The sequence below is a fragment of the Salmo salar genome, chromosome 03, assembly GCF_965601325.2.
Source record: "Salmo salar chromosome 03, fSalSal1, whole genome shotgun sequence".
Lineage (NCBI taxonomy): Eukaryota > Metazoa > Chordata > Actinopteri > Salmoniformes > Salmonidae > Salmo > Salmo salar.
The window spans coordinates 10,964,905-10,988,863 of NC_138293.1; the positions used below are offsets into that span (position 1 = coordinate 10,964,905).

General features: G+C 44.0%; 1 protein-coding gene across 1 annotated transcript in view; it reads left to right on the forward strand.

Moving 5' to 3' along the window:
• The window catches only part of LOC106598217 (uncharacterized), a 43,084-nt gene that overhangs the window by 14,880 nt on the left and 4,245 nt on the right, over nucleotides 1-23,959 (forward strand). The window contains exons 2-5 of the mRNA XM_014189279.3: nucleotides 3,005-3,297; nucleotides 10,954-12,000; nucleotides 21,008-22,429; nucleotides 23,740-23,837. Of these exons, the coding sequence (XP_014044754.3) occupies nucleotides 3,045-3,297; nucleotides 10,954-12,000; nucleotides 21,008-22,429; nucleotides 23,740-23,837 (2,820 nt within the window). The 5' untranslated portion in view covers nucleotides 3,005-3,044. The remainder of the gene's footprint in view (nucleotides 1-3,004; nucleotides 3,298-10,953; nucleotides 12,001-21,007; nucleotides 22,430-23,739; nucleotides 23,838-23,959) is intronic.

Sequence of the window (23,959 nt, forward strand, 5' to 3'; positions counted from 1 at the left end):
ACACAGTGTGGACGACGCACAGCCGTTTCAGTGGCCACTATGTGAGTGGGTGTGTGCATATGCAAAAAGGGCCATAGTTGTGTTGTTGGAGAGACAATAGTTGTTGGGCTATTTGTTTTTCTATGGTTCAGTGTAGTGTTGTTTTGTATCTATTGGAAGTGTTGACCAATAAAGCTTATTGGACGCATTTTCCAATCTGATGATATAAGAGAAATAACGAGGTCCAACGGCCTCGTCATCTCCAAACTGCATTTAAACTTTCCAATTATCTCAGTGACTCCTTCTGTTCATTTGCTGGTGACCTTCTAAATAATCAAAAAAGAAAAACAAACAATTTTAAATGAAGCTAAAGTCTCTACCATTTGGCAGTAAGAGTCAGAAATCTACTCTGTACTCTCTGGCCAGTACAGTCCTGTGACTGTCAAAACCCCCACCCTGCCACAACAGCCGCTCTATTCAGACCAATCATCCATGTTTTTAAAGGGGGATTGATGGAGGCTGGAGTGGGGGACTTCCATCGTGTCTCTCGGTCTCTGGGTTTTGGGAGCGCTGAGCTAACCGTGCGCAGAGTTAAACACAAATCAATGGCAACCCACAGAGAGATTTTCTCTCGGCTGAATGGCACCAATGTGGTTCTCAATGTTGGTCGCTTCCATCATTTGAGTCTTCACAAACAGACTAGTGCAAGCAGAAACATGCACACCCAGCACACACACACACACACACACACACACACACACACACACACACACACACACACACACACACACACACACACACACACACACACACACACACACACACACACACACACACACACACACACACACACACACACACAGGTAGACTGCTGTGTGCTATTATTTTGGTTCAAGGTCTTGTGAAAGGACAGACTTCCAGAGGTGAGGGAAGGACTGATGTATCGGTGATGTTAGAACTTTTCTTAAGCTGGAAACCTTCATGGTGTAACAGCCACTTCTGTTAGAGATATTACAAGAAAAAAGAAGTTAGTGCAAACAACAAACACAGTGTTTTCCCCTCTGACATCATCGCATGTGTGATAGAAGAGCCCAATATGTACAGATTGTTGTTTTACCACGCTGCACGACGCTCCTCAGCTCTACAACTAAAACATGAATCAATATGTACAGATTGTTGTTTTACCACGCTGCACGACGCTCCTCAGCTCTACAACTAAAACATGAATCAATATGTACAGATTGTTGTTTTACCACGCTGCACGACGCTCCTCAGCTCTACAACTAAAACATTAATCAATATGTACAGATTGTTGTTTTACCACGCTGCACGACGCTCCTCAGCTCTACAACTAAAACATGAATCAATATGTACAGATTGTTGTTTTACCACGCTGCACGACGCTCCTCAGCTCTACAACTAAAACATGAATCAATATGTACAGATTGTTGTTTTACCACGCTGCACGACGCTCCTCAGCTCTACAACTAAAACATGAATCAATATGTACAGATTGTTTTTTTACCACGCTGCACGATGCTCCTCAGCTCTACAACTAAAACATGAATCAATATGTACAGATTGTTGTTTTACCACGCTGCACGACGCTCCTCAGCTCTACAACTAAAACATGAATCAATATGTACAGATTGTTGTTTTACCACGCTGCACGACGCTCCTCAGCTCTACAACTAAAACATGAATCAATATGTACAGATTGTTGTTTTACCACGCTGCACGATGCTCCTCAGCTCTACAACTAAAACATGAATCAACATGTACAGATTGTTGTTTTACCACGCTGCACGATGCTCCTCAGCTCTACAACTAAAACATGAATCAATATGTACAGATTGTTGTTTTACCACGCTGCACGACGCTCCTCAGCTCTACAACTAAAACAATAAAAACGGTGGTGGGGCGACCAGTAGCACTGTTTCCCCCTACTGCAGATTCCACCTTTAAAGATACATCTTTGTCACAGTAACTAACTACATCTGTTTACTCTTTTGAATGTTATAAAATTAAATAAAGACAGTAGCACACTCTATATTTAAGCAATAAGACCAGAGGAGGTGTGGTATATGGCTAATATACCACAAACTCCCTAGGTGCCTTATTGCTGTTATAAACTGGTTACCAATGTAATTAGAGCAGTAAAAATAAATGCTTTGTCATTCGGTCTCGTATACCATGGCTGTCAGCCAATCAGCATTCAGGGCTCGAACCACCCAGTTTATAAATATATTTAAAGAAAAGCAAATTTTTTGGTCCATTAAAACAACATCAAATTGATCAGAAATACAGTGTAGACATTGTTAATGTTGTAAATGACTATTGTAGCTGAAAATTGATGATTTTTTATGGAATATCTACATAGGCGTACAGAGACCTATTATCATCAACCATCACTCCTGTGTTCCAATGACACGTTGTGTTAGCTAATCCAAGTTTATCATTTAAAAAGGCTAATTGATCATTAGAAAACCCTTTTGCAACTACTGTATGTTAGCACAGCTGAAAACTGTTGTTCTGATTAAAGAAGAAATAAAACTGGCCTTTAGACTAGTTGAGTATCTGGAGCATCAGCATTTGTGGGTTTGATTACAGGCTCAAAATGGCAAGAAACAAAGGACTTTCTTCTGAAATTTGTCAGTCTATTCTTGTTCTGAGAAATGAAGGACTTTTCTAAGTGACCCCAAACTTTTGAATGGTAGTGTATATATAAACTCCCAGTAATTTATTGGGTAAAACACCAACGTTTCAGCATCACTGTGCCTTCCTCAAGAAGCGTTTATGCCGAAACGTTGGTCCTTCTTCTGACACCGCCTGGTGTAGAGGTCCTGGATGGCAGGGAGCTCAGCCTCAGTGATGTACTGGGACGTACACACTACCCTCTGTAGCGCCTTGCGGTCGGATGCCAAACAGTTGACATTCCAAGCAGTGATGTAGCCAGTCAAGATGCTGTCAATGGTATAGCCATTCGTCATGTATCATAACAAACATTTCTCTCTCTCTCTGTCAGGACGGGCGAAGAGGTGGTGACCGAGGAGAAGCACCTGCGTATGGGCTCTATGACCATGCCAGCCCCCCCGCAGCTTGTTTGCGGGCTGGGCTTTGCCGTGCCCTCCCAGTCACTACACTCGGTGGGCGGGGGCAGTAACGGCGGTGGGGAGGAGGAGGTGGGCAGCCCTACCTCCCGTAAGCAGCCCCCACCCAAACCCAGGAGGGACCCGGCTACCAAGCTGAGCATTTCCTCTGAGACAGTGGACCACAGCCCCACCTTGGTCTGCAGGGGCTGCAGGGCCAATCCGGATGGTAAGTGTTGAACAACGAGACTAGATACTCAAACATAGCCTGTAACTCAAGTAGCTAGGGGAAGATAGGCCTACTAAGCAGCTATGAAAAATGCTACTTAAAGCACAACTACGCAATCAAGACCATTATGCAACAGCCAACAATCATGGGAAAATACTACACAACTACAACAAATAATGCTGTGTACCACACAGTTAAGAAAACAAACTACATAGCTAAATAATGCTGTGTACCACACAGTTAAGAAAACAAACTACATAGCTAAATAATGCTGTGTATCACACAGTTAAGAAAACAAACTACATAGCTAAATAATGCTGTGTACCACACAGTTAAGAAAACAAACTACATAGCTAAATAATGCTGTGTATCACACAGTTAAGAAAACAAACTACATAGCTAAATAATGCTGTGTATCACACAGTTAAGAAAACAAACTACATAGCTAAATAATGCTGTGTATCACACAGTTAAGAAAACAAACTACATAGCTAAATAATGCTGTGTACCACACAGTTAAGAAAACAAACTACATAGCTAAATAATGCTGTGTACCACACAGTTAAGAAAACAAACACAGGGGGGTTTGGTTGTTGTTTTGTCTAGGTGCAGTCGGAGTCCGCACCTTAGGGGGGGTGGGGTGTACTGTCACGTCCTGACCATAGAAAGATGTTATTTTCTATGGTAGAGTAGGTCAGGGCATGACAGGGTTTTTTCCCCCAGGTTTTCTATTTCTAAGTTTTTGGTTCTAGTTTTGTATTTCTATGTTGGGGCTTTGTTTGGGATGATCTCCAATTAGAGGCAGCTGGTCCTCGTTGTCTCTACATTTTAGTCATTTTAGCAGACGCTCTTATCCAGAGCGACTTACAGTAGTGAATGCATACATTTCATACATTATTATTATTATTATTTTATTTTTTTTCTGTACTGGCCTCCCATGGGAATCGAACCCACAACCCTGGCGTTGCACACACCATGCTCTACCAACTGAGCCACAGGGAAGTCTCTAATTGGAGATCATACTTAAGTAGGGGGTTTTCCACCTGGGTTTGTGGGAGATTAATTTTGAGTAGTGTATGTTTCACCTCTGCGTCACGGTTTGTTGTTTTTGTCATTACGTCTATTTATGTATTGCATAGTTTCACAGTATAAATAAAATGTGGAACAACACACACGCTGCACTTTGGTCCGCTCATTCCTACGACAATCGTGACAATATGCCTTGACACTGTGATATATACAGTGCCTTCGGAAAGTATTCAGACCCCTTGAATTTTTCCACATTTGTTAGGCTACAGCCTTACTCAAAAATGTATTAAATTGTTTATTTCCCTCATCAATCTACACACAATACCACATAATGACAAAGAATAAACATTTGCAAATGTAAAAAAATAAAACAGTAATGAAATAGTACATTTACATAAGTATTCAGACCCTTTACTCAGTACTTTGTTGAAGCACCTTTGGGAGCAATTACAGCATTGTCTTCTTGGGTATGACATTACAAGCTTGGCACACCTGTATTTGGGGAGTTTCTCCATTTCTTCTCTGCAGATCCTCTCAAGCTCTGTCTGGTTGGATGTGGAGCGTTGCTGCTCAGCTATTTTCAGGTCTCTCCAAAGATGTTAGATCGGGTTCAAGTCAAGGCTCTGGCTGGGCCACTCAAGGACATTCAGAGACTTGTCCCAAAGTCACTCCTGCGTTGTCTTGGCTGTGTGCTTAGGGTCGTTGTCCTGTTGGAAGGTGAACCTTCACCCCAGTCTGAGGTCCTAAGCGCTCTGGAGCAGGTTTTCATCAAGGATCTCTCTGTACTTTCCTCCGTTCATCTTTGCCACTGAAAACACCCCCACAGCATGATGCTGCCACCACCATTTTTAATTTATTTTATCTTTATTTAACTAGGCAAGTCAGTTAAGAATAAATTCTTATTTACAACGACGGCCTAGGAACAGTGGGCTAACTGCCTTGTTCAGGGACAGATTTTTACCTCGTCAGCTTGGGGATTCAATCTAGCAACCTTTCGATTACTGGCCCAACACTCTAACCACTAGGCTACCATGATTCACCTTAGGGATGGTGCCAGGTTTCCTCCAGACGCGACGCTTGGCATTCAGGCCAAAGAGTTCAATCTGGGTTTCATCAGACCAGATAATTTTGTGTCGCATGGTCTGAGAGTCTTTAGGTGTCTTTTGGCAAACTCCAAGCAGGCTGTCCTGTGCCTTTTACTGAGGAGTGGTTTCCGTCTGGCCACTCTACCATAAAGGCCTGATTGGTGGGGTGCTGCAGAGATGGCTGTCCTTCTGGAAGGTTCTCCCATCTCCACAGAGGAACTCTAGAGCTCTGTCAGTGGCCATCGGGTTCTTGGTCATCTCCCTGACCAAGGCCCTTCTCCCCCGATTGCTCAGTTTGGCTGGGCGGCCAGCTCTAGGAAGACTCTTGGTGGTTCCAAACTTCTTCCATTTAAGAACGATGGAGGCCACTGTGTTCTTGGGGACCTTGAATGCTGCAGAAATGTTTTGGTACCCTTCCCCAGATCTGCGCCTCGACACAATCCTGTCTCAGAGCTCTACGAACAATTCCTTTGACTTCATGGCTTGGTTTTGGCTCTGACATGCACTGTCAACTGTGGAACATTATATAGACAGATGTGTGCCTTTCCAAATCATGTCCAATCAATTGACTTTACCACAGGTGCACTCCAAGTTGTACAAACATCTTAAGGATGACCAATGGAAATAGGATGCACCTGAGCTTAATTCCGAGTCTCATAGCAAAGGGTCTGAATACTTATGTAAATAAGGCATTTCTGTTTTTTTATTTTAATACATTTGCCCATATTTATAACAACGTTTTTTCGCTTTGTCATTATGGGGTATTGTGATGTTATTATGTGGTATTGTGTTTAGATTGTTCAAGATTTGTATTTATTTTATCCATTTTAGAATAAGGCTGTAACATAACAAAATGTGGAAAAAGTCAAGGGGCCTGAATACTTTCTGAAGACACTGTATGCCTAAGGCTGAGACAATAAGAAGACACAGTGGCAGAATAAATTCAACCACACCTTTGTTTCATCACAAAACCGGAGAGCAACATCTGTCCGGTGAAGTCCACAAAGCATATTGCATGTAACAAACAGTTACATGACCTACAGCATGGTCTAACAAGTTAATGTTTCTGAAATTTTTGGACCTCTAAACAACTATTGATTTAGAACCACGTAGTGTCGCAAAGAAAGTAGAAAAAAACATGTTAACTCACCCTACATGTAGAGAAATGCCATCCTCCTCTTTCATGTTGGTGAAACATTCTATGACTCTGTCATACAGTACACACTTTTATTTGTTGTTGTCCTAGGCTACCTGGTTAAAATGCTTTCTTGCTAGCCTAACTTCCTTTCATGGGCAGTGTTAGCTAGTTAATATTAGCCTTCTACATCAAGCTACATGTTGAACTTCCATCCTCTCAGTCCCGGGGCACAATTTATGAATTTATGGTTGGATCAGAATCGCCATTATAGTCATTGGCCAGTACGGAGAATGAAGTAAAACCACAAGGCCAAATCCCTATCTCTATCCATGGCTAATTTAGAAAAGGGACAATTTTATCTAGCTAGCCAGCGGAGGACAACAACACAATAATATGCAACAATTCAAGTTGTTTCTGTCAATCACGTATTTCTATCGATGCGATGTAATAGGAGTGAAGCCAAATCCAAACTGGCTTCCCTTGACACTTTTTTTATGGTGCGCCAGGACCATTCACAATTGAGCTCAGTCAGTTTAGCTCATAGATGATTGGCTATTATTTTCTTTTTTTAAATATCAAAGGAGGCCAAATGCTCTCTGGCTTCTCTTGCATTCAATGCTACAGGCAGCAGCAATGTCATACTCTTTATGACCAGATAGCATCAGATAGATGGCCTACACATACAGAGACAGAGGGGCGCTGTTTTGCTCTCTCTAATTCTTTCTCCAGTGAGATGCATTCATCCTCTTGCGAATTGAAGGAAAATTATGAAAGACAGAGAGAAAGAAATAGTTTTTCCTTGGTACATTTTTGGTGAAGCCTGGCTTCCCTTGGCATCCATGAATACACGCCTGGGGGCTGCCTGCAATCATGGGACTGTTGGTTAGCAAGATTTGATTTGGGCCTTCTCCTCTCCACACGGACATGTCGCAGTTCTAGATCCCCCGATGATGTCACAGTGTTGGATCCCTCGACGATGTCGTGTCAAGGATGAGCAGTCCCTAAGTCAAGGTCATTCAGGTTTCTCTAACCCCACCCCTCAGGTTTCTCTAACCCCACCCCTCATTTTCCTCTGGGATTACACAGTAACACAACCTGACTACTGACTCATTCAGACTTGAGAAGGTTTGAAAGGTGCGTGCGAAGTGACCGGTCCCATTTGTGATGTGGTGATGAAAGCTAACCACGTGCAAAATGCCTCCCCAGAGTATGTGCGTTCTACAGTATCTGGGTTGTACAGTATCTGGGTTCTACAGTATCTGGGTTCTACAGAATCTGGGTTGTACAGTATCTGCGTTCTACAGTATCTGCGTTCTACGTTCTACAGTATCTGCGTTCTGCGCTCTACAGTATCAGCGTTCTACAGTATCTGTGTTCTGCGCTCTACAGTATCGGTGTTCTACAGTATCTGCGTTCTACAGAATCTGCATTCTACGTTCTACAGTATCTTTTGTTCTACAGTCTGTATCTGACTGACTGTTCTACAGTCATTATCTGCACTCGACAGTATCAGCATTCTACAGTATCTGCGTTCTACAGTATCTGCATTCTACAGTATCTGCGTTCTACAGAATCTGCGTTCTACAGAATCTGCGTTCTACGTTCTACAGTATCTTTTGTTCTACAGTCTGTATCTGACTGACTGTTCTACAGTCATTATCTGCGTTCTACAGTATCTGCATTCTACAGTATCTGCGTTCTACAGAATCTGCATTCTACAGTATCTGGGTTCTACAGAATCTGCGTTCTACAGTATCTGGGTTCTACAGAATCTGCGTTCTACAGTATCTGCGCTCTATAGTATCTGCGTTCTACAGTATCTGCGCTCTACAGTATCTGCGTTCTACAGTAATCTGCGTTCTACAGTAATCTGCCTTCTGCGTTCTAATCTGTGTTTTAACATGATGCATCTTTCCTACAAACGGACGGAGATGTAAAATGCGTTTCCCAAAACACCACGCAGAGAGAACGGTTGCTAAGTGTTGATACTGATAGGATCGAAAGAAAGGAAGCGCTGCTATCGGATCAGTTTTCTCCATTCAAATCTTTCCTTAACGTTATAATTATTTCACAATACTGACAACAGATCAGCCCCTAGAGAGATATTCTCACCTACGGCTGCAAATATTGAGGCGGATTATTCTAATGCTAACCCAATAAAAATGCACTAATACACCAATTTGGCACATCATTGCACACGTTGTCACACATCATGGAATATGTTGAGACAAATTACAGATAGTAGCCAACAAGTAGCAAAATAAACCTCAATTGATTGAACATGAAATGTATTTCAATATGATTGAAATATGCCTATAGCTTACTGTTTATATTTTAATGTAGTCATCTCAGTTTTCATTTGAAGCATATCTTTTTATACGTCCCTTGTTTGTATTAATGGCAAAGACATTGGCAAGTTTGTATTTGTAGTCAACTTCGTTCTGATGTTATCTCAGTCACAGAGATGTTTAGCGGAGATCTTCTGTGTATAAAGTGGACAGAAAATCATCTAACGACGCATTTAGCTGTTCTACTGGTCTGAGGAAACTGTTAGATTACGAGTGTTTTCAAGTGCAACTTTAATAGCGATGGTATTTGGGAAAAAGCTCGGAGATTTAACGATGCTCCTACGAAGGTTCTAACGATGAACTTAAACCTTAAAATGCTCTTGGGGAAACTGGGCCCTGATCTTCATGTCCTGGTGTGAGCCGTTTAGTTTAGCCTTTATCCTCACCACGTAGATGAAAGTAATCTTCTCCGCATCTGTTGTGAGGAAAAGTGTAAGAGGACACTGCCAACTGTTACATGTTCACCTGCATTTACTAATAACAGTGGATCTCAAATGAAAACAGAGGAATGAAACGAATGATGGGAGTGGGACACATTGGAAAATAAGATGGTGATAGAAAACATAAGTAGAAAGTGTAGAGACAAGGTAACGAATGAATGGACATTTGACCAATCTCTGATCAGATATGATTTGTTTTTACTTTATTCAAATCAAATGTTATTGGTCACATATACATATATTTAGCGGATGTTACTGTGAGCATAGCGAAATGCTTGTAATGCTGTAAAAGCAGTAGTGTGGCCTTGCGGTTACTGGTTAGGGATGTAAACTAACGGAGCATAAGCACCTAACTATAAACTCAATCACTGTTCAGCTGTACAGATGTACGCCTATATCATGTAGCATGTAAATAACAAGATACTTTGACAGAACAGAAACCACCTGCTGATCAAAGAAACATCAAGTGCTGCAAAATGATCAAGAAATGAACAGGCTATTGAAGTAATATAATATAGTAATATAGTCTGTGAGAGACTTAAAGGTGAATATACGGTCGCATTTGACCGCGTTACAGTTCGATGTGCATGCCATTGTGACGGTTGGTTAGGGAGTTGCCCTGACTGCCTCAGATTGGAGGGGATCCCCGTGTGCACACAGTTCTTCTCCTGTGCCACAGCAACCATCCCACAGAAACAAGCCCCCCCCGTAGCCCGGCCAATCAGAACGACAGCAGGCAGCGTGCCAATGAGGCGGCGGCAATGGTGAAGCTCTAAGGCGTCCCGGGCCAATCGCCGTCTGAGTGTCGGGGTGTTCCTCACCGAGGGGAGGGTTGTTACGTGAGCCAGATTGGGTTCTGAGCGGAACAGGGGGAGGGACCAGTTAGAGGCAGAATTCATTCAGGAGAAGTGACTGACCTAGATTCCATTTCCCCCAGGATGGAGAGGGGGCGGGGTGAACACATCCACTACGGGGGAGGGGGAAGGGAGGTGGGGAGGATGAATTCATCATCAGTGCATGAAACAGATCTCAAAATCCACCATGCAACCCAGTTAGCAAAATGGTAGTAAGAATAACAAGCCATCCGAGTACAGAGACACAAATTACACTGAGACGTCTATACACACATTGGACCACAGCTTGCTGAGCTCAAATCTCCTAATGTCACCTCAGGTTGAGATGCATGGCTAAAAAGAGTCTCCCCGTATGGCCTCATTATTCGGTTGAGATGCACGGAATGGTGCTGTGATATAAAGCACTGTTGCATTGACACACGTGTTTTATTACAGTGAGTGTGCAGCCTGTGTTTTGGTCTTGTTTGCCTGTATGTATGTGTGTGTAGTGGAATGTGAGTATGTAGAGGTTGGATTAAGGTTGAGGGTGTATATGAAAGGGATAAATTGTGTGTGTGTGTGCGTGCGTGTGTGTGTGTGGTGAAGGCGGTTGAGTCATAGAGAGGAGCCCCTGGGACTGTTTCTGCATGTAGTCATGTATCAAATATATCTGACTCAATGAATGTCGTTCAGCTATTGTGACCTAATGCCATGTAACATGTAGTAATACAACGATAAGGTTTATGCTGATTGGCTGAACGTTTTTGTTTTCTGTTCCTTCAGCGCCACAAGGCTGCGGTGAAGACTGCAAGAGGATCCCTCCGCCCAAACCCAGGAGGAACCCCAACACCCAGCTGAGCACCTCCTTCGATGATTCCTACATCAGGAAGCACATTGGCTCCAAGAGTCACTCCCCCTCTGCCGAGCACGAGCCCAACCCCTCTCCGCCGAGCGACGAGAGCCCCAGCCACCACTCCGACTCGGATGAGCCTGTCTACATCGAGATGGGCGCCAGTGTTGGGGGCGGCGGGCACACAGAGGCACCCAAGAGTGAGGACGAGGAGCCGGGAGAGTCTGTGTACGAGGAGATGAAGTACCCTCTCCTGGATGATCTGGACTACTGCTGGGACCCCCCGGGGTGCCGCTCTGCCTGCCCCACCCCGGCGCTACTGGACCCAGAGCCCCTCAACCGCTGCTCCACCCCGCGTAACATCCCCCTATGCAACATCCCTGCGCCGTTTCCCAACTTGCTCACCCACCGGCCGCCACTCCTGGTGTTCCCCCCGGCGCCGGCCCAGTGCTCGCCAAACTCGGACGAGTCCCCGCTCACCCCTGTGGATGCACTGACGAAGCTGCCCATGATGGACAACCCCTGCGCCTACAACAAGTCACCCACCTCCTCTTCCGAGCCCCCCTTGGCGCACCTCCGCCGGGAGCTGACAGCCACGCCCACCCTGACTGTGTCGGGTCGCTCGTCGGCTCCGCCCCTGCCCTGCACCCTCTACAAGTCCTCGGCCTCCTCAGCCCACGGCTATCAGCACAGCCACTCAGCCTGCCCCTCTCCCGTCAGCATGGGCCGCTGCCTCACGCCGCTTAGCCTGATCCCGGGCGGGCTGCCGCGCAGCGCCTCCACCACGCCCCATGGAAAGGGCTCGCCCCCACAGGACTGCGTGGTCGGGGGCAGGCTGCATGGGTCAATGCAGAATGTGTCCACGGGACGCTCACGCACACCGACCAGCCCTCTGGACGAGCTGACCAACCTGTTCACCGCCGGCAGGAACATGATGAAGAAGAACACCGGCGGGAGGAAGTCCAAGGAGCCCGGGGAGAGTGAGTGTCAATCAATCATTCAGTCAATCAATCAGTCAATACATCAATCAGTCAATACATCAATCAGTCAATACATCACATCATCATTTATTTGTCAATATAGTTACAGAATCAGTCAATACATCACACCATCATCTATTTGTCAATATGGTTACAGAATCAGTCAATAGCAACATAGAGGTGGAGTAACAAAATAGTTACTCCATATGTATCCAGTGTGATCCAATATGGCTGCCGTGCCATAACCCACACAGTGTAACATTGACACATTGACTCACAAAATACAGCAATGTTTATTTTTATTTGTATGAAATTAGTTGTTAGTGGTCTCATCCACGTCGTATCAACGTAACCCCCTTTTCATCTGGTAAAACAACTTCCAATCCCGTTAAAGAAGGAGATGCTGCTGATAGCAGGCATGCAGGCTATACCATGGGTGTTTTGTGGCTCTTTGAAAGCATTTCCTCCATGAGCCCGTTTAATCTAGGCCCACCGAATGTAGATTGATACAGATCATATGATTTAATCTGGCAGGATTAGGGAGTAGAGCGGCCGGCATTAGGACCTCTCAAACCCAGCAGTGGCATTAAGCCACCACACAGCATTACTGGTAAATATGGAAACATCATGTTTAAACACAGGAAGCCAATGTGTCCAGTCCAGGACCCAGACAAAATTACATCAATGGTGAATTCAGATAGGTTCCCAACACCGGAGATTAACACATTTCTAAATAACTTCAGAAACGTTTTTTCCCGTTTTATGTCGACCATCCCTATGCGCTGTATTTTCAATCATGAATTCATATTTAATTTGTATGCATAATTCAGCCATTACTTTTCTCCGAATGAACGATCTCTATTGAGACATGGCCTGAAACTTTAATGGGCCTCTAATGCGAAGGAATAAAACATGAATTTGTGTTTAAAACCACGTAGGCTATGCATTGCAAATGCACACTGTACTGCAATCTGTAAAGAATTAACTAATGTGTAGGTATTCAGAATTTACACGTTTTGTGTTCCTTAATAACTGGCACAAGAGCAGTGAAGTGTGTGAGTGGGTTTTTATCAGATTGGCAGAAAAGAGCAGCTGATGATTTGGAGAGAGATCTAACATACTGCAGCAACTCCATAGGGGAATTCCCACCAGTTGAGTCCATTTGAATCCATTTAGTTCAAAAAGAACTGAGCATGTGTCAATCAATCTGCACTTAACTCCCAGAGCTTCATAGCAACCATTAACTCCAAACCAGCCATAGCAACAGAAAAAGGAGCCTCTCTTATTTCCCTCCCTATGAGGAAGTGGGCCAATCGCAGTGCAGCCAAGGCTTTTACAGCTGATCAAAGAGTTACATTCCTCTGTTGGCCCAATCAGCTAGTAGAGATTTAACCAATCAGGGAAACATCTTCACAGTCACCAATCAGGAGAGAGAAAGAACAGCCGCTGACTTCTATGACAGTTGCTGACTTCCTGGAATTATACCACAATCTTCTCTGACTGTTGGAAATCTTAGTGGTTGTGACAAATGTTTGCGTCTTGCCTTTTATGCAATTTCTGTGTATTTCTTTGGCTTGTGTAAAAATGTATTCCTATGCAGTAATGTCTTATTGATGCATGGTTCTGGTTTGTCCTTTAGCCCCATATGGCTCATGAACCATGTTCACTCACACTATGTAGCGACTGGGGCAATGCTGTGAAGTCTACAGTTTTTTTCTTCTCATTTGTTTCTATTGTAGCACCTGCGTTCAGCCAGCCTATTGGGGCTCACGTAATGGCAGGTCCGCTGAGCAACGTTCTATGATTGGTCACGTGCAGGCATCCTCTTGCTATTGGGGAGGATAGACGATAGAAACACAGCTAGCTAGCATAACCCACTTTTCCCCTGGTTCGTCACCTCTATGAGACCGTAACAACCAGCACGCACTGGTGACACGCAAGCCTTGTGATATGGGACTTCTGGGAAAGCAATGATGCACCACAGCGCGCTCTGCTGGGAATCATCTATGCATGTTCGTTTTTGATTTTTGTTGTTGTTGCAGAGATTGATGTATTTTATGGAAGGCAGATTTTAGTCTCTTTGTAGGCTGTTGCCTTTTGGTTGCCAAAACGTTGAGGAACGCTCTCTGACTTCCTTTACTTCCTTCACCAAATTCGACAGATTAAGGGTTGCACATATCGCACCGAATGTGGATCGCATAAAAATCGTCTGCCGATTTTTATGCGAACTGTGTTAAAGGGACATTTCTAAAATGTTCAATTTCATATTCATCATCAATGTCACCAATGTTCCCTCTAAACTGCGCGTGTGCGCACCTCCTCCACGACTGCCACGCAGATGACAAGAGATTGAACTTCACTTGAGTTCGCACCATTAGTTTGCACTTCATAGAATCAACATTATATCACACCCTTTTCAATGCAACAAACCAAAACAAATCTAACTTTGCAAGATTGAGTCTGTGATTTTGTTGTAGGCAGAGCGCGAGCGCAACGGAGTAGAATTCTATTGGTGGAGGTAGCCCACGAGCGGTCGTTCAATTACTCACAAATGAATGAGCAGCGCATGTGCACATTTGTTGATATTCTTTTCCAATTAGCGAGTTTTTAGCCCAGTTAGAGATACCGCTTCCTACAAGAGCACAAAACGTCTAGGCTACATTTCAAGCAGTCTTTGAAAAACCAGTCAGGTAAAAAGCTTATGTCTTAATTAAAGGGGCAGTGTTGTATTTTGAGACAGGCTTGAATATGCAAATAAGTCAATTGACAGAGGGGTAGGCTAGATTGTCTAATTAGCTGTATGGTAATAATGATAAATGCTATTTGGTAAAGTGGTTTCTGGCATCATACAACACAATACAATGCAATGTACAGTCACCTATTTGGCCCATGATGTTAAAGACCAAGTAAAAAATAATTTATTAATATCAAGCCCTTCATAATGTAAAAATGTTATTAAAAGTCTCATGCAATGTAGGTCTGCATTAAACACCACACATATGCCACTGTAGGCTATATCATAGAAATCACAATCTATTTCCATGTGAAAATTGTATGGGATTTGCTCCATTGGTTTTGTTGGTATAGGTCTGCATTATGCTCAAATAGCCACAATAGTCTATTGGCTACTATCTAAAACTGTAAGGGTACAGCCTCAGTGTTCACTGTGTTCATTGTTCACTCTATCATTATGTTAAATGTGCAACCAGAGGAAAAAAAAATCTCTTGACCACCTATACTCCACACGCAGAGACGCGTACAAAGCTCTCCTTCGCCCGCCATTTGGCATATCTGACCATAATTCTATCCTGATTCACCAGTGACTAGATCAATCCAAAAATGGTCAGATGAAGCAGACAGGACTGTTTTGCTAGCACAGAATGGAATATGTTCAGGGATTCTGATGGCATTGAGGACTACACCACATCAGTCATTGGCTTCATCAATAAGTGCATCGACAACGTCGTCCCCACAGTGACCGTACGTACATACCCCAACCAGAAGCCATGGATTACAGGCAACATCAGCACTGAGCTAAAGGCTAGAGCTGCTGCTTTCAAGGAGCGGGACTCTAAATCCCGCTATGCCCTCCGACGAACCATCAAACAGGCAAAGGGTCAATACAGGACTAAGATCGAATCCTAATACACTGGCTCTGACGCTCGTCGGATGTGGCAGGGCTTGCAAACCATTACAGACTACAAAGGGAAGCACAGCCGAGAGCTGCCCAGTGACACGAGCCTACCAGACGAGCCTTCTATGCTCGCTTCAAGGCAAATAACACTGAAACATGCATGAGAGCACCAGCTGTTCCGGAAGACTGTGTGAACACGCTCTAGCAGCCGATGTGAGTAAGACCTTTAAACAGGTCAACATTCACAAGGTCGCAAGGCCAGACGGATTACCAGGACGTGTACTCCGAGCATGCGCTGACCAACTGGCAAGTGTCTTCACTGACATTTTCAACCTCTCCATGTCTGTAATACCAACAAGTTTCAAGCAGACCACCATATTCCCTGTGCCCAAGAACACTAAGGTAACCTGCCTAAATGACTACCGACCCGTAGCACTCACGTCTGTAGCCATGAAATGCTTTGAAAGGATGGTCATGGCTCACATCAACACCATTATCCCAGAAACCCTAAACCCATTCAAATGTGCATACCGCCCCAACAGATCCACAGATGATGCAATCTCTATTGCACTCCACACTACCCTTTCCCACCTGGACAAAAGGAACACCTATGTGAGAATGCTATTCATTGACTACAGCTCAGAGTTCAACACCATAGTGCCCTCAAAGCTCATCAATAAGCTAAGGACCCTGGGACTAAACACCTCCCTCTGCAACTGGATCCTGGACTTCCTGATGGGCCGCCCCCAGGGGGTAAGGGTAGGTAACAACACATCCGCCACGCTGATCCTCAACACAGGGGCCCCTCAGGGGTGCTTGCTCAGTCCCCTCCGCTGCAGTGGAGCAGGTTGAGAGATTCAAGTTCCTTGGTGTCCACATCACCAACAAACTAACATGGTCCAAGCACACCAAGACAGTCGTGAAGATGGCATGACAAAACCTATTCCCCCTCAGGAGACTGAAAATATTTGGCATGTGGGTCCTCAGTTCCTCAAAGGGTTCCACAGCTGCACCATCGAGAGCATCCTGACTGGTTGCATCACTGCTTGGTATGGCAAGCAGGGCACTACAGAGGGTAGTGCGAACGGTCCAGTTCATCACTGGGGCCAAGCTTCCTGCCATCCAGGACCTCTATACCAGGCAGTGTCAGAGGAAGGCCCTAAAAATTGTCAAAGACTCCAGTCACCCTAGTCATAGACTGTTCTCTCTGCTACCGCACGGCAAGCGGTACCAGAGCGCCGCCAAGTCTAGGCCCAAGAGGCTTCTAAACAGCTTCTACCCCAAAGACATAAGACTCCTGAACACCTAATTTTTTATTTATTTTATTTATTTCACCTTTATTTAACCAGGTAGGCAAGTTGAGAATAAGTTCTCATTTACAATTGCGACCTGGCCAAGATAAAGCAAAGCAGTTCGACACATACAACACAGAGTTACACATGGAGTAAAACAAATATACAGTCAATAATACAGTACAAAAATAAGTCTATATACAATGTGAGCAAATGAGGTGAGATAAGGGAGGTAAAGGCAAAAAAGGCCATGGTGGCAAAGTAAATACAATATACAGTGAGGGAAAAAGGATTTCATCCCCTGCTGATTTTGTACGTTTGCCCGCTGACAAAGAAATGATCAGTCTATAATTTTAATGGTAGGTTTATTTGAACAGTGAGAGACAGAATAACAACAAAAAAATCCAGAAAAACGCATGTCAAAAATGTTCTGAATTGATTTGCATTTTAATGAGGGAAATAAGTATTTGACCCCTCTGCAAAGCATGACTTAGTACTTGGTGGCAAAACTCTTGTTGGCAATCACAGAGGTCAGATGTTTCTTGTAGTTGGCCACCAGGTTTGCACACATCTCAGGAGAGATTTTGTCCCACTCCTCTTTGCAGATCTTCTCCAAGTCATTAAGGTTTCGAGGCTGACGTTTGGCAACTCGAACCTTCAGCTCCCTCCACAGATTTTCTATGGGATTAAGGTCTGGAGACTGGCTAGGCCACTCCAGGACCTTAATGTGCTTCTTCTTGAGCCACTCCTTTGTTGCCTTGGCCGTGTGTTTTGGGTCATTGTCATGCTGGAATACCCATCCACGACCCATTTTCAATGCCCTGGCTGAGGGAAGGAGGTTCTCACCCAAGATTTGACGGTACATGGCCCCGTCCATCGTCCCTTTGATGCGGTGAAGTTGTCCTGTCCCCTTAGCAGAAAAACACCCCCAAAGCATAATGTTTCCACCTCCATGTTTGACGGTGGGGATGGTGTTCTTGGGGTCATAGGCAGCATTCCTCCTCCTCCAAACACGGCGAGTTGAGTTGATGCCAAAGAGCTCCATTTTGGTCTCATCTGACCACAACACTTTCACCCAGTTGTCCTCTGAACCATTCAGATGTTCATTGGCAAACTTCAGACGGGCATGTATATGTGCTTTCTTGAGCAGGGGGACCTTGCGGGCGCTGCAGGATTTCAGTCCTTCACAGCGTAGTGTTTTACCAATAGTTTTCTTGGTGACTATGGTCCCAGCTGCCTTGAGATCATTGACAAGATCCTCCCGTGTAGTTCTGGGCTGATTCCTCACCGTTCTCATGATCATTGCAACTCCACGAGGTGAGATCTTGCATGGAGCCCCAGGCCGAGGGAGATTGACAGTTCTTTTGTGTTACTTCCATTTGCGAATAATCGCACCAACTGTTGTCACCTTCTGACCAAGCTGCTTGGCGATGGTCTTGTAGCCCATTCCAGCCTTGTGTAGGTCTACAATCTTGTCCCTGACATCCTTGGAGAGCTCTTTGGTCTTGGCCATGGTGGAGAGTTTGGAATCTGATTGATTGATTGCTTCTGTGGACAGGTGTCTTTTATACAGGTAACAAGCTGAGATTAGGAGCACTCCCTTTAAGAGTGTGCTTCTAATCACAGCTCCTTATCTGTATAAAAGACACCTGGGAGCCAGAAATCTTTCTGATTGAGAGGGGGTCAAATACTTATTTCCCTCATTAAAATGCAAATCAATTGATAACATTTTTGACATGCGTTTTTCTGCATATTTATGTTGTTATTCTCTCTCTCACTGTTCAAATAAACCTACCATTAAAATTATAGACTGATCATTTCTTTGTCAGTGGGCAAACGTACAAAATCAGCAGGGGATCAAATACTTTTTTCCCTCACTGTAGCAAGTAAAACACTGGAATGGTAGATTTGTAGTGGAAGAAAGTGCAAAGTAGAAATAGAAATAATGGGGTGCAAAGGAGCTAAATAAATAAATACAGTAGGGGAAGATGTAGTTGTTTTGGGCTAAATTATAGATGGGCTATGTACAGGTGCAGTGATCTGTGAGCTGCTCTGACAGCTGGTGCTTAAAGCTAGTGAGGGAGATAAGTGTTTCCAGTTTCAGAGATTTTTTGTAGTTCGTTCCAGTCATTGGCAGCAGAGAACTGGAAGGAGAGCTGGCCAAAGGAGAAATTGGCTTTGGGGGTGACCAGAGAGATATACCTGCTGGAGCACGTGCTACAGGTGGGTGCTGCTATGGCGACCAGTGAGCGGAGATAAGGGGGGATTTTTCCTAGCAGGGTCTTGTAGATGACCTGGAGCCAGTGGGTTTGGTGATAAGTATGAAGCGAGGGCCAGCCAACAAGAGCGTACAGGTCGCAGTGGTGGGTAGTATATGGGGCTTTGGTGACAAAACGGATGGCACTGTGATAGACTCCATCCAGTTTATTGAGTAGGGTAATGGAGGCTATTTTGTAAATGACATCGCCGAAGTCGAGGATCGGTAGGATGATCAGTTTTACGAGGGTATGTTTGGCAGCATGAGTGAAGGATGCTTTGTTGCGAAATAGGAAACTAATTCTAGATTTAACTTTGGATTGGAGATGTTTGATGTGAGTCTGGAAGGAGAGCTTACAGTCTAACCAGACACCTAGGTATTTGTAGTTGTCCACATATTCTAAGTCAGAACCGTCCAGAGTAGTGATGCTGGACGGGCGGGCGGGCAGGTGTAGGCAGCGATCGGTTGAAGAGCATGCATTTAGTTTTACTTGTATTTAAGAGCAGTTGGAGGCCACGGAAGGAGAGTTGTATGGCATTGAAGCTCGTCGAAATCAAATGGCTACGCAGACTATTTGCATTGCCTCCCCCTCTTTTACACCGCTGCTCTATCTTCATGTATATATTACCTCAACTAAGCGGTGTCCCTGCACATTGACTCTGTACCGGTACCCCCCTGTATATAGACCTGCTATTGTTATTTTACTGCTGCTCTTTAATTACTTGTTTCTTTTATTTGTTATTCTTATCCATATTTTTAAAAACTGAATTGTTGGTTAGGGGCTCGTAAGTAAGCATTTCACTGTAAGGTCTACGACCTGTTGTATTCGACTCATGTGACTAACAAAATTGGATTGGAAATGCGCGCCAGAAGTTGCAGAAAATTCTCACAACGTTCAAGTTTCTGCTCTGATGTCCTAAAATTTGCTCAGTGCCCCAAAATTTTTTAGGGAACATTATTCATCATCTCCAGCACCACCCCAACATCAACATATGTGAAAATGGCAAGTTTCTATGTTTTGTAGTAAAAAAGATAAAGAAAGATAAGTGTTTCCAATGACATCATCAACCAATTAGGAGGCAATTAGTAGGCAATGCCTCCTCATAATTGGTTAAAAATCACACGACTCACAACGATGTCATTGGAAGCACTTATCTTCCTCTATATTTTTTACTACAGAACATAGAAACCCACCATTTTCACATATGTTAATGTTGGAGCTGGATATGATGAATATGAAGTTTAAACATTTTGAAATGTCCCTTTTTTAATAAAAAAAAAATGTATTTAACTAGGCAAGTCAGTAAAGAACAAATTCTTATTTTCAATGACAGCCTAGGAACAGTGGGTTAACTGCTTTGTTCAGGGGCAGAACGACAGATTTGTACCTTGTCAGCTCAGGGATTGGAACTTGCAACCTTTTGGTTACTAGTCCAACACTCTAACCACTAGGCTACGCAAATGCTATTGGCGTGTCAGAGCCCTAACATGGTGAGAAGAAATTGAAATAAGAATGTATTCAAAGTGGTTACTGGGCCTTTATCTACCCATTGATAAAAGCATCTATGCAATTCACATCCTGGATGTCTCCATGGCAACTGTGGAACAAACAGCGTTATATCCCAGCATACCCATAGTTCATAGCTCCCACAGCGCATGGGGCCCGTGGCCGTATAGCGGTAGTGCAGTATAAATACATAGATATTACAGATGTACTTTAATTTTTCATCTTCTTTATGGTATATAGGCTATGTTTACTAGTTATTTTTGTGTAGACATAACTTGGTATTTTTCGGTACATTGACTGTTTGTCCTCTGTTACAGCCGAATCCAAGAGTAAGTCTCACAGTGAATCAAAACGTGATGGCAAGGACCGGCACAGTCACAAGGAGTCCAAACGGGAGAGTAAGGATCGTAGCAAAGAGTCTTCTTCTCACCTACGCAACACCAAGGACAGGAGCTGTAGCAGCGTGGAGCCACTCCCCAGGCGATATAGCAAAGACCGGGTTTGTAACAGTGTGAAGCCCTTGCCTATGAAACGGGACAGCAGAGACCGGGGTTGTAACCGTGTGGAGCCCTTGCCTATGAAAATGGACAGTAAAGGCAGAGGTTGTAAAAGTGTGGAACTCCCGCCTGTCAGACGGGACAGCAAGGACAGAAGTGTCCACGGCATGGAGCCATTACTACAACTAGACAGCAAAGACTCTCCCCGGAATGGTGTGGAGTCCAGACCGGACAGCAAAGACTCTCCCCGGAATGGTGTGGAGTCCAGACACGACAGCAAAGACTCTCCCCGGAATGGTGTGGAGTCCAGACATGACAGCAAAGACTCTCCCTGGAATGGTGTGGAGTCCAGACATGACAGCAAAGACTCTCCCCGGAATGGTGTGGAGTCCAGACATGACAGCAAAGACTCTCCCCGGAATGGTGTGGAGTCGAGACCAGAGAGCAAAGAAAGGCTCAGCCACCAGAACCCACCGGAACTTCTACCCAGGCAAGATAGCAAAGACCGAACCAGGAACGGAATTGATTTGAGACATGACAGTAAAGTACGAATGGACCAGCCACCAGAGCTCCTACCAAGGCAAGATAGCAAAGACCGAACCAGGAACGGAATGGATTCTAGACATGAAAGCAAAGAACAAATGGACCAGCCACCAGAGCTTCTACCCAGGGAAGATAGCAAAGACCGAGTCAGGAACGGAATGGATTCGAGACACGACAGCAACGAACGAATGGACCAGCCACCAGAGCTCCTACCCAGACAAAAAAGCAAAGATTCACCCAGAAATGGCCTTCAGTGCAGACGTAATAGCAAAGACAGAGACAGGGAGAGCTACAGCCTAGAGTTTAGACATGAGGGCAAAGAACGAAGTTACAATGGAATGGAGCCCTTTCCCTTACCCCGACAGGAAATCAAAGAGTCAGACAGAAATGGCCTTGAAGCCAGGCGTGACAGCAAGGACAGAAGCTGCAATGGCTCAGAGCTGCCCCCCCGGCGCGATAGCTACGGCAAGAGTGCCAATGGGGTAGATCTTAGGTGCGTCAATAAAGACCAGGTTGGTCATAGCTCAGAGGCCTTGCCCAGGCGTGATGTCAGAGATAGGGGGACCTACAGCGTTGAGCAATCAAAAGCACAAGCGAGGAACGGTGTATCAGGGCAACAACAATCCTCGACTGCCACACCAACTCGGCATGGGAGACCTGCTGGCAGTCCGCCAATGGTGTTTGGAAGTGGCAATACAGGTGAGGATAGCCTAAATGAAATTGCAATCCTTCAACACAACCAGACAGACACCATGAAGTGACTGTGGTAAATTATTTGCAGACGCTAAACATGTCCTCATCATACACAATAATCTGCAAAGTTTACTGAGATGCTATACTGTTGATTGCAATAACATGCCATTTACTGAGAGTCAGTAGTCTGTCCATAATAACATGTTTTAAAAAGTGAGCATTCTCTGACTGGGTTGGGTAACCAACATGTATATAACCATGGTAGTAAGGTTCACACTGGGCAAAAACTGGTGGAATCAACGTTGTTTCCACGTAATTTCCTCACAAAAAAAAAATCTATGTGATGACGTTGAATCAACTTGGAAAATTGATTGGATTTGCAAAAAGTTATACATTTAAGGGAATTTCGTATTTTTTTCACCCAACTTTTAACCTAAATCCAATGTTGATTTCCCATTAAATTCATGTGAGTTGACAATTCAATCAAATGTAAATAAAAAATGTGCCCAGTGGGTTATTATTGATATTTGAAGTTATTGGCATAAAATAAACTTGCTGAAGTAAACTAAATATTTAGGCCTACTAGCTGAAGAAAACCATTCACACATCAGTTTAGCAAGTGTTTGTTAGTTTGGGCAGGCCGGTTTGCAGAATTTCATTGCTTTGATGGAATATAGGTTTTCAGCAATAGGTAAATTGGCTATTGAAATTGGTAGCTAAGTTAAGATAACTATTCAGCGACCCACTGTCGAAGTTAGTTTAAGCAAAGTTGTGAGGACTATGTGTAGCCTTCTGAGTGAGCTTGTTAGCTAGCTAGCTAGTCATTGATAATAGGATATTTCATATTCTACCAGTAAAGTTATAAAGAATAAATCAAATTGTACACTTTATACATGAAATAAGCAACATACCTAGGCTACTTCACCAACTGTGCTCATCAAGTTTCAGTCTAAAACTCATTTTCCCCCCTATGGTTTTGTTAGGAAGATAATCACACTGCACACACCCTTCAGCTGCAGGTGCTTTTTCAAACATTGTATAGTTGAAAAAGCTAGTACCTTAGGCTACACAATGTAAAAGTAAATGCGATTCCAAGCGTTATCTTATAGACAAGACAGAAAAACATGGTGAGAGTACAATATTTATTCTGATCTAAAAAAAATGACAACGGGTATCAATGTGTGTGGTGGGTTTGAGATTGTGTTTAGGCTTACAACTGTGTGTAGCTTCACCGTAACGTTTTGTTTTGTTTTATGTAAACCATTAAAAGAGTGAGCTCAATTAATTAATTGAAATGCATTTGTCCCTCTTTGTAGAGCTGAAACCAGCACTAACGAAGTATGGCCACTCCTCATCTGCCCCAGTTACACCCTCTCCCTTAGGGACCCCACAGAGGCTAGCATCAGAGGCACAGGTAAGTCGATGAGATAGGCACCGCCTGCAGACCTGGATGAATATACATTTTACATTTTAGTCATTTAGCAGACGCTCTTATCCAGAGCGACTTACAGTAGTGAATGCATACATTTCATACAT